Source organism: Cnephaeus nilssonii (assembly GCF_951640355.1).
Source record: "Cnephaeus nilssonii genome assembly, chromosome: 9".
Lineage (NCBI taxonomy): Eukaryota > Metazoa > Chordata > Mammalia > Chiroptera > Vespertilionidae > Cnephaeus > Cnephaeus nilssonii.
The window spans coordinates 25905977-25918196 of NC_137080.1; the positions used below are offsets into that span (position 1 = coordinate 25905977).

Consider the following 12220-nt stretch of genomic DNA (forward strand, 5'->3'; position numbering starts at 1 on the left):
CCTCAAATGAAATCAGGATCCTATTAGCAAAATCAGGGGTGACTTTGGGTGGACAAGAGCATCCAGCATCTCCTATGGCAGGAACCTGCAAACTACGGCTCATAGGCCAAATATGTTCCACTGCCTATATCTATACAGCCCACGGGCAAAGAATGGGAGGGGAATCAAATGAAGAATATTTCCTGATGTCAAAATTACAAGAAATTCAAATTTCAGGGTCCCCAAATAATAATGAGGCACGGCCACAGCATTTGTTTATATACTGTCCATAGTTGTGCTTATGCTACCATAGTCACAGCAGAGACTCTATGCCTCTCAAACGCTAAAATATTTGCTATCTGACCCTTTAAGAAAACTTTTGCCAAAATCACCCCTTATTTTGCTCTTCTTTAAAAAATATTTTTTTATTGATTTCAGAGAGGAAGGGAGAGGGAGAGATGGAAACATAAATGATGAAGAGAATCATTGATTTGCTGCCGCCTACACGCTCCACACTAGGGATCAAGCCTGCAACCTGGGCATGTGCCCTGACTGGGAATCGAACCCGTGGCTTCCTGGTTCACAGATTGACACACAACCACTGAGCCAAGCCAGCCAGGCCCTTATTTTGCTCTTTTCCAGATGATGTACAACACTTTATGAAAGCACATTGAAAACTATAAAATAATATGTACTTTATATTTCATCATGTATATATCATCTATAAAAACGGTAATTATCATCATTATCTAGCATGCATGAAGAACTGTGCTAGGCAATTATATTTATACTAGAGGCCTGGTGCATGAAATTCGTGGATGGGGTGGGGGGAGTCCCTCAGTCCGGCCTGCACACTCTCCAATCCGGGACACCTTGGGGGATGTCTGACTGCTGGTAGTCAGACATCACTCTTGCAATCAGGGACTGCTGGCTCCTAACTGCTTGCCTGCCTGCCTGCCTGATCACCCCTAACCACCTCTGCCTGCCGACCTGATGCCCCTAACTACTCCCCTGCCAGCCTGATCACCCCCTAACTGCTCCTCTGCCTGCCTGATCACCCCTAAGTGCCTCTGCCTGCCGGCCTGATAGCGCCCTAACTATTCCCCTGCCTGCTGGCCTGATTGCCCCCTAACTGCCTCTGCCTCCTGGCCTGATCACCTCCTATCTGCTCCCCTGCTGGCCTGATAGCTCCCTAACTGCCCTCCCCTGCCAGCCTGATCACCCCCTAACTGCCCTCCCCTGCTGGCCTGATCGCCCCCCAACTGCTCCCCTGCCAGCCTGATCGTCCCCTAACTGCTCCCCTGCTGGCCTGATCACCCCCTAACTGCTCCCCTGACAGCCTGATCTCCCCAACTGCCCTCCCCTGCCAGCCTGATCACCCCTAACTGCCCTCCCCTGCTGGCCTGATCACCCCTAACTGCTCTCCCCTGACAGCCTGACCACTCCTAATAGCCTCTGCCTTGGCCCCTGCCACCATGGCTTTGTCTGGAAGACGTCCGGTCTAATTAGCATATTACCTTTTTATTAGTATAGATAATTGTTCCTCTAAGAAACTTAAAACCAATAGGAGTACTTGCTTTCATAGCATACATATTATTTTTTAAGTATTAATATATATTTAAAACAGCAATAGATGAACTAACCGATGGAAAATCCCAGAAACAGTATTATATCTACACAAACACATGCGCGCGCACACATACACACACACACACAAGAATTTGATATATGAAAAAATTGGTATTTTAAATCAGCACGAAGAGAATGAATTATTAAATAATCAGTGATGAGATAAGTGACTAACCATTTTTTAAAGTTAGGTCCTTATCTTATAATTTGTCCTTAAATAGATTCCAGGTGAATAAAAAAGAAATAAAAATGTTGGAAGAAAATGTAAAACGTGTGTCACTATAATTGTGGGGTTAGAGAAAGATTTTCTCCACATTACACCAAAGATAGAAATCATACGGTTTTAATAGATTTGATTGATGTAGTGCATACCTCAAAATGTGGTCCCCACCGAAAGGGAGCCTACTTAATTCACGAGCCAACAACCCTGCCCCTTTTCCCATCCATAAAACTGCATTCTCAGCAACTATGTTGGAACCACATGATCCTGCCCCACTGGCTCAAATATGCCAGATCAGTACTAGAGACCTGACCCAAGCTTAATCGATCACATTTACTTTTCAGGGAATTTGGACTTGGTTGTTTCCCACCCGCCCCATACTTGTGAAATAAAGAAAGCTAGACTGCCAGGAGCTGGGAATAGAGCAAACATACAGAGAAAAGCAGACCAGGAGACAGTACTCAATGGGAGGTTTGAGTTCTTGACTTCAGATACTTTTGATACCAGGCTGCATACCTTGAGGCTCATGAGCTACCCCAGTATACGCACTGGAAGCCTTCTGTGTACATCTCCTGTCCCCATCCCCCCCTACCTAGGATTCCTCATAGGCTCCAACCCTTTTTCTCCCACTAGCCTCTCGCTCAGGAGTGGGCCGCGCACACCTGCTTCCTGCTCAGGGCTTCCCTGGTGCTGTGGTGAAGGGCAACGTAACACCACACTCCTCGTTTGACACAAGTCTGCAGGTCTCAGAAGGAACAAGCACTAGTCTCATCATAAGGCAAGATTAAATGCTTTTTAATGCAGCATCTCAACAAAACAGCATCAGAAGATCAGTAGATATGCTGTCTGCCTAAATTAAAGTAGGCACCCAAAAACGTCCCCTCGGATGAACAGCAAAAAATGAGTTAAATTGAATTTCCCCCCATTTTTAACAGGACCACCCATAGAAAAGTCAAAACATTTGATGATTAAATGATATCTAGTTTATATCTTATTATACAAAATAACATTTAAAATGATATATATTTTTATTTTTTTGTTAATCCTCACCCAAGGATATTTTTTTTTCATTTATTTTTAGAAAGAGTGGAAAGCAGGGAGGGAGGGAGGGAGGGAGGGAGAGAGAGAGAGAGAGAGAGAGAGAGAGAGAGAGAGAGACATTGTTGAGAGAGAAACACATTGATTAGTTGCCTCCTGCACATGCCCTGACCAGACCTTGGGATAGAACCTGCCACCCAGGTACATGCCCTTGACCGAGAATTGAACCTGTGATCCTTCGGTGGGAGGGCCGACACTCCAACCACTGAGCCACACTGGCCAGGGCAATGTAGAAATGTTTTTAAGTGAGAAGGGGCTCCTTTTCCCCCAAAATGTGGCTACTTGATTTAAGTAATAATGTTGCAGGTCAGGTCCTCATAGCTGCATCGCATGTACTCCTTCATTTCACTCTCACTGCTGTATAGTATAAAAGTTACATTTCATGCCCTCGCTGGTTTGGCTCAGTGGATAGAGTGTCAGCCTGCAGACTGAAGGGTCCCAGGTTTGATTCCGGCCAAGGGCACATGCCTGGGTTGTGGGCTTGATCCCCAGTAGGGGGCATGCAGGAGGCAGCCAATCAATGATTCTCTCTCATCATTGATGTTTCTATCTCTCTCTCCCTCTCCCTTCCTCTCTAAAATCAATAAAATATATATTTTAAAAAAGTTACATTTCACAATGTGCGGCATAGCAAGGGGAGTGCTGCATGTTTTGCAATACTCAGGTACTTTTGAAATAGGCTGTTCCAAAAAAAAATCACTGTAATATTTTTAGTAGTTCACCTCCCAATTCTTAATTGCAGTTTTTATTGTGCATGTCTAATATTTATGGTAAAAAAAAGAAAAAGAAATTCTAACTGTACCAAAGGTCAAGAGTGAGCAGCCAGTTTCCCTACATCCTACCCTCGAGCCACACCGGCAGAGGTTCCCCGCCCAGAGGCCCGCGGCTCTGTCTCCAGGGTCCCTGCAGAGCACCCAGACGGCAGCACACGCCATATACACGCTCTGGACCTTGCTTTTGTCACTCTCCTCCCAGCTTTTCAGAAATGGCTGGTACCATTGTTCAGGCACACTTTGTTTTGGATTCAGAAAGTGTGAGAAACCCGAGAAAGGTTTTTTGTTTTTTTAATTGGCTTCTTTTAGCCTTAGATTCATGGGGAATGAGTGTGGTTAGAAAAGTTTAATTTAAAAAGAAATGGAATAACTTCGTAAATATGTGTGGAAGATGGAAGAGGAAACCAAACCACCACCACCAACAACAACAACAACAAATCAGAAGAAAACTAGCGACCCAAGATGCAGCCTATGATGGTGGGAAAGACACCTGGCACTAGAGGGAAAACCCTTGAGAGAAAAAATGCAAGAGGCAGCTGACCTAGTAGTGAAGAAGAGTCTGCTGGCTGGCTTGGGTGTGAATCAGCACACCACAATTCACTGATCCGGAATGAGTTATCTTCTTCGTGTCTCACTTTCCTCATCTACGAAATGGGGCTAAGTACCTTAAGAAGATGTCAGATGACTGTGTTAGGTACAAAATATACATAAAGCTAAAGGTGGTACCGGGTATAACTGTGAGTGCTCGATGTTTGCCCCGTGGACTAGAGCAGTGGGCTTCAAAGTGGGCTCTGGCCTACCGGGCTCTAGGCACCTGCCACCCCTCCCACAGCCCCCACTCCATCCCCACCAATGCTGTTTCTAAACAGTCAGGAGTCCTGCATCAAGGCGTTAGTTCCCCCTTGTGCCCCTCCCCCCGCGGCCCCTTCCCCCACCCCCCCACAATACTCCTCCCCAGATGTCTGCAGGGCTCACTCCCTCACTCATGGGCTTGCACAGCGGGATCTTCTTGACCACCCAAGAGCTCCCCACTTCCCCAACTCATTCTCTGCTTTTCCTCCATAACTTATCTCACTTCTCTTACAGGTCATATTTTCCTGTGTGTGTGTGTGTGTGTGTGTGTGTGTGTGTGTGTGTGTGTGTTTCTATCTCTTCTCCTCACCCCACATTCCCTCTCAGTAAAATGTAAGCTCTGTGAAAGCAGGTATTTTTGTTGTTTACTGTTGTATCTCTGATACCCAGAATAGCACTGCCACTGCAGGTACTCAATAAATTTTTGGTGAATCCATGAGTTAAGCACATCTTTAGTTTACTATATACTTAGTATATTGCCAATCAATTTTCCCAAGTGGTACTTATGCATCTTCCCACCTGCACTGCACGCGACTCCTGTTTCACATTCTTGACACCACTCGATATTGTCAGAATTTTAGTTTTTTGCCCATCTGAATAGAAAATGCTATTTTATTTTCATTTTAATTTATAGTTACATAATTACTAGGGAATTTGAACAACTTTTCATGTGTCTATTTGTCATTTTTATTTTCTCCTCAGTGAATTACATATTCCTATCTTTGGCCCGCATTTTGAATTATATTATGGGTACCAATCTTTTGTCAATTATATGTGTAGCATCTAACTTCTCCAGTCTGTAGTGTGTTTTAACTTTTCCAAAATGATCTTTGATGCACAGAAGTTAGCACTCCGTTTCTTAAAAGCAAATTATCCTATATTAATAACTTCTTAAAAGTACTTAGAATTTTTGCCAGGCCAACGTGGCTCAGTGGTTTGAGTGTCAACCCATGAACCAGCAGGTCACAGTTTGATTGCCTGGGTTTTGGGCTGGATCCCCAGTGGAGGGTGTGCACGAGGCAACCAATCAATGACTCTCTCTCATCATTGATATTTCTATCTCTGTCTCCCTCTTCCTTCCTCTTTCTGAAATAAATAAAAACACATTAAAAAAATTTTTTAAGTACTTAGAATTTTTCTTATATATGTAGATTTAAAAATACATTTTAGAAAAAAGTTTTCCACTGACATCTATTTTTCACAAGATCTATTACTGTCTTATAGTAAATCCCAAGTGTTTCATGGTACAGATTTGGGGAGATGCTCCTCTAAGAAATAGAGAAGGACAGAGGCTCTTGAGCTACATAGAAACATGATGGGAACAGGGCACAGGAGCAGAGAATAAGACCTATTGTCCCCTTATTGTGTTGGGTGGGAACGTCTGCCTCTGCCCTCTCAAGCTTACAGAGTTATTCAAAAAACCTCGAGTGACTTATACAACGGCTGAATGTATCATGCCATCAAAAGGTCTTGTTTTATCAAGACATTTAACCAAGCTGACATCATCCCGCATGCTTCTCTGCCATGGAGCTAGCAGAGGCCTGGGAAACGTCTTTCCTGGGAATTCTATATGCCTAACTTCACAGATGCAATGTTCTGGCTGTTCTAAAAGTTTGAACATTCTGGGATTGAAGTGAGGGGATTCGGTCAGGTGTGTTCATTTTAGTTTACCTAAATGACTAAGGATTATCAACTGATCACTAAATGCCTAACTTCCAGTGTGACAGAGGAGGCTTTGAGCCCAAACTTCCTTTCCTCGGCTTGTCAAGCAAACATTCCAGAGTCCTTGTCAAGTTTCATACTTAAAGATAGAAACAGGAAGAGGCTCCTTCTTGTAACTCAATTCTGATCCTCTTCCTTCTCTCAATTACAGTCTCAGGTGGGCGACGTTGATCATTTAAGTGATCTTTACTTTTCTCATTGTTTTCCACGACTATTCTTTTGACTTCTATTCACCTTAACACAGTGGTCGGCAAACTCATTAGTCAACAGAGCCAAATATCAACAGTACAACGATTGAAATTTCTTTTGAGAGCCAAATTTTTTAAACTTAAACTATATAGGTAGGTACATTGTTATTAAGTTAATTAGGGTACCCCTAAGCTGGCCTTTGCTAAATACTCAAGGGGCCAAAGAGCCGCATGTGGCTCGAGAGCCGCAGTTTGCTGACCACTGTCTTAACACAATTTTAAATTCTAGATTAATGGAGTTAATAGTAAGGTTTTCTAAGCATTGTTAGCTCAATGATAAATATAACCTTCATAGCAATAAAAATGTTACTAAAACATAAACTAATTTAATTTAGAGATTACCTTTTTAAATATCATAATTATTGAAAATGTTTTAATGAAAGGAATTATTGAATAATTAAACCAAAACAATTAAGAGAAATTACTAAGTAATCAGACCAACACAATAAATAAGACAAATTACTAAGGACATGAGATAAAACCAAGGCATAATTTTAAAGCATCCAATTAAATGCCTATAGCTTCACATGTACATAAAGAAAAAAATAATTTAATGATAAATTAACTAATAAATAAACAAGAGCAGTGATTTGACTAGTTTCACTATAACATACTTATTTTAATATTTTATCACCACCCTGTAAGCCCCTTTCTCTTTTATTTTATTATTATAACTAGAGGCCCAGTGCATGAAATTCGTGCACTGGCGGGGGGGGGGGGGGGTTCCCTCAACCCAGCCTGAACCCTTTTGCAGTCTAGGAGCCTTCAGGGGATGTCCGAATGACGGCTTAGGCCTGCTCCCTGGGGTTGGCAGTCAGACATCCCTCTTGAGGGCCTAAGCCGGCAGTCAGACATCCTTAGCGCTGCCATGGAGGCAGCTCACCAGCCATGAGCCCAGCTCAGGGCTTCTGGCTGAGTGGCGCTTCCCCTGTGGGAGCACACTGACCACCAGGGGGCAGCTCCTGCATTGAGCGTCTGACCCCTGGTGGTCAGTGTGCGTCACAGTGACCAGTCATTCCGCCATTCGGTCTATTTGCATATTAGCCTTTTATTATATAGGATTATTATTATTATTAATCCTCACCTGAGGATATTTTTCCGTTGATTTTTAGAGAGAGTGGAAGAGAGAGGGAAAGACGGAGAGAAATACCGATGTGAGAGAAATACATCACTTGGTTGCCTCCTGCACCAGCCCTGACCAGAACCTGGGCCAGGGAGAAGCCTGCAACTGAGGTGCGTGCCTCGACTGGAATTGAACCCAGGACCCTTTGGTCCGCAGGTCAACACTCTATCCACTGAGCCAAACTGGCTAGGGCTCTCTTTTATTTTTTAAAACATGTTTTATTTATTTTAGAGAGAGAGGACGAGAAATGGATAGAGAGAAACATCAATCGTTTGCCTCCTGCACCCCCCGCACCAGGGACCTATCCTGCAACCCCAGCATGTGCCCTGACTGGAGTCAAATTCAACCACTGAGACATGCCAGCCGGGCTGTTGTGTTTTTTTTCTTCTCATTTTTGCACATCCCTCCTCTTCACCCAACACCCTTCCCCCTGAAAAAAAAATAAAATAAGCCCTGGCCAGTTTGGCTTGGTGGATAGAGTGTTGACCTGCGGACTAAAGGGTCCCAGGTTCGATTCCAGTCAAGGGCATGTACCTTGGTTGCAGGCACATCCCCAGTAGGAGGTGTGCAGGAGGCAGCTGATTGATGTTTCTCTCTCATCGATGTTTCTAACTCTATCCCTCTCTCTTCCTCTCTGTAAAAAATCAATAAAATATGTTTAAAAAATAAAATAAAATAAAAATAAAAATAAAACACTGTCTACCTGATCTCTGATAGGTTTGGAGTGGGCCATGGTCGCACACCCCCGACTTGAGGCCATAATGTATCAAAAGAACTTTTATTCCAGGCACCTGGGTGCAGGTGGGCTGAGTCCGAAAAAGGTATTTTTCCATTGATTTTTTTTTTTTAAAGTAAGGGGAAGTGGGAGGACGGGGGGAGAGAGAGAAACATCAATGTGAGAGACACATCAATTGGTTGCCTCCCATTCACACCCTGACTGGGGCCTAGGGTTGAGCTTGCAACCCAGGTACATGCCCTTGACCAGGAATTGAACCCATGGCCCAAGTATCCTCTGGTCCTTGGGCTGATGCTCTAACCACTGAGCAACCAGCCAGGCTACATTTCTTTTCTTTCTTTTTTTTTTAATAACAAGAAACTTTATTGAATTACAAATTTTAAAATGCATCACTTACTTTAAAAGTGGAACTATTTTAATTTTTATTCTTCTTAAAACTCATTTTTTTCAAAAATGCACTTTACTTTTCAAATGCTAAAACAAAAAGTTAATCTGTGAACTGACAAAGTAAAGATGGAATGATACCAGGGGCCAATTCGTATATATGGGGTCTTAACAAGGACCTTTAAATGCTGCCTTCTGTATTATATCAAGTTGATTTCCAATAAGAAATGAGAAATGGGAGCAAAGGGGAGTGAAAGTATGTCCTGAGGTCTTCTGTAGGTGTCTGATAGAATATAGACTTAGCATGATAAGTTGTGGACTTTGTTAACAGTGGCCTTTAAGATGTGCATACACTAAGGAATTTATGTGAAAATCAATTTTTCTTATTCCTAACGGAATAAATGGTAAACACTTAAACAAAAAGTAAAACCTAATTCTAATATCTGTACTATAAAACGAGTTGCATTATAGCCCATATATTCAGTTTGTTCAACAACCTCATTAACTAACAGAAAAGGTCAACTTATTAGACTCAGAACAAAAATATTTTCTATCAACCTCAAGATGGAAAGATTTATATAATCTTTGTACTTAATCCTTGGCCAGTAGAGATTTCCAAATCAAAATCTACTTATGAGCTATTTATAATAACTACACTATACTAAAACACTAACATTTCCTTCCCAGTATATCTTCCTATGAGGGGAAAATAATTAGACACTTTCATTCTTTGCCATTGCAGTGTTCTGCAAAACTAAAATACTATAAATTCAAACAGGTACATAAAACAAAACTGAACTGACTCCAACAAAGCCAAGTCGTATTTCCAAAAGTAAAATCCATTAGGAAAAATAAACATGTACAAGAAATTATAAGAAATAATGATCATGGCTAGTTACAAATGCAAAATAATATCTAATTATCCCAGACTTGTGAATATAATAATTAAAAACAATTTCATATGCTAGTTCAAATATTATGTACAATTTAGATAAGCTGGTCAAGTATACACCACATTTATTTAACTTATAATTATATTACCTCTCTCCTCCTTTAATATTTGCAGGTACATGCCAATAAGGGGAAAAATGTAATTTTCATTTATGTATTAACTGAGGAGAATAACATTTCTATTGTGTTTGCTTCAGACTGTAAAAAAGTTAAGGTAATTTTCCTTTAAGAAGGAAAAAAAGGTAAAAATAAATTGCCAAAAATTTAATTGATAAAAGTTTAATATCAATTACTTATAAAAATGAAAAAAAATTGAAATAGATACCATATAATTATTATGTAGTCTCCCTACTGATATGAAACTACAGGCATTTAAGAAAGGATGATACTATGTCAAAAACAAAGACTAACCCAAGGGATGCATTTTCTTTAAAAATCTGACTTGCAGAAAAACTACTTCCTTGGCCTAGTTTTAAAGCCAGTTATAAAATCCATTTTCTCAATGGTCCAGACATTTTCCCAATTCTTCCAACTCAACAGAACTTCCATCGATTTCCACATTCACTGCAGACAACAAATGTTGTCATTGGTTCATCAGCACTACGAGTTTGTAGCTGTGTGTAAGTACAATTCTTCTTTTTACATTTGCCACATGTGAATAAGTCAGTCTGGGTTCCGCCCGTCTTGGCCATCTGATGCTCTCTGATGGCTTCTTTGGTCAAGTTTTTCCTCATCTCTTTGAGCTCATCACTAGCCATTTCCTCTGCCGTCATTCTAGCAAATAAGTCAGGAGAGATATTACCACACAGCACATTTTTCCTTAAATTTGGATTCTTCGCATCCTTAAGATTTGATATTCTACTTTGTACTCTATTTTTGTATTTCATGTCTGTATTCCTTATTTCTTGATATATAGCTTCCTCAATTTGAGATCGTAATTCTTCTTCATCAGCTCCAATAGCAATGTAGTCATCTCCTGTCCGAAGCGCTGCAGCAAGCATCTCCCTACACTTTAACCATACAGAGTCGGAAGTGCTTGGTGCCCGAGGAAATGATGACACGTAAGTATCTCGAGCATTCGTCTCATCCTTTCTGCTGCTTACATTGCCACTGGAGCTACTTTCTTCTCTTGCTTCAGGGCTATTCTGTGATGTAATCGTAGTATCTTTTTTCTTTTCCTCAGGATCTTTATCAGTTGATGGTCCATCTAATAACTTGTTCCAAGACTTGATGAGAGACTTTGCTAAAGATGTAACTTCTTCATCTGTACTCTGCTTGCGAATAGCATTTACAGACATTCCAATTCTTGTGGACTGTAATAATTCCAGGGTCATGGGAATATTCTTAAGCTCCTTCAGCAAATCCAATGCTCCAGCCGCGTTCTTCTTCTGCACCATCTTGTCCATCTTCTTGGCAATGCGGACCACCTCGTCCTCCATGGCTCCGGCGGGTCTTCGCCGTGCCCAGCCCGTTTGGGACGGGGAGCGGGTGAAACTGGGGCAGGGATGTCGGCGGGATGCAAGCTCGGGCGCTCGGCGAGCCCAACAAGGCAGGCCCGGCCTAGGCCAGGCTACATTTCTAAAATTAACTCTAAAAAAGGAAGCTATATGTATACAAGGGGATATAGCCATTGTTTATCGGTACTTTTAATATTCTCCTTTTCTATTTTTTCTGTCTCAATTTTCTAATTTTGCTGGTTTGTCGTCTTTTCCCAGGGCTCAGTTCTTAACAGTATTCTTTCTCTGTATTCTCTTGGTGATCTCATCATGTCTCATGAATTTAAATATCAACTATATGTTGAACAAATGTATATGTCCAGGCTAGAGCAGAGCTCCAGACTTAAACATACAACTGTTTACTCAATATCGCCACTCGGACATCTGAACGTCATCTCAAGCATAACATCCCAAAGTGAACTTCCTGCAATCCCCCTTCCAACACACAAGTCCTCCCATCTTAGTCTGTGGAAAAGCCTTCCTTGCAGTTGCTCAGGCTCAAAACGTGGGAGTCATTCTTGACTCATCTTCTCACATCCCACATCTCAGTAAACCTTGTTAGTTTTACCTTCAAAATGGATCTAGGTTTTCACTACTTCTCATCAACTTCACAGCTGCCACCTGGTCTGGCACCACCATGTCTCGCCTAGATTACCCAATGGTCTCCAAATTGGTCTCATGTTTCTCTGCTTTACCACCTATGGTCTGCTCTCAACAGCAATCTGAGGCAGTGATCTATCAAACTGCAGGCCCAATCATGTCCCATTTCCACTCAAAACTCTTCAGATGCTTCCATTTCTCAAAGGGAAAAAGCTCAAACCCTTAAAGTAGCCTACAAGGCCCTACGTAATTCACCCATCCCTTCCCGCACTCCCACAGTCTTACCGCTTCTTGCTCCTTCTCACACTCATCCCTCTCAAGCCAACCTGGCCTCCTTATGGGGCTCTACCCTCCACGCATGCTCCCACCTTAAGCCATTGTGCTGGTCCTTCCTCGGCTCTGACCCCAG

At 42.0% G+C, this 12220-nt stretch overlaps 1 protein-coding gene across 1 annotated transcript; it reads right to left on the reverse strand.

Moving 5' to 3' along the window:
• Nucleotides 1–9673: 9673 nt before the first annotated feature.
• LOC307105540 (transcription elongation factor A protein 1-like) lies at nucleotides 9674–11276 on the reverse strand. Its single transcript, XM_079781373.1, has one exon. The coding sequence runs from the start codon at nucleotides 11152–11154 to the stop codon at nucleotides 10249–10251; it is 906 nt and encodes a 301-aa protein (XP_079637499.1). The 5' UTR covers nucleotides 11155–11276; the 3' UTR covers nucleotides 9674–10248.
• Between the last annotated feature and the right edge of the window lie 944 nt (nucleotides 11277–12220).

Coding starts and splice junctions, on each gene's coding strand:
- LOC307105540 (XM_079781373.1), bottom strand. CDS start 11,154: ATGGAGGACGAGGTGGTCCGCATTGCCAAGAAGATGGACAAGATGGTG.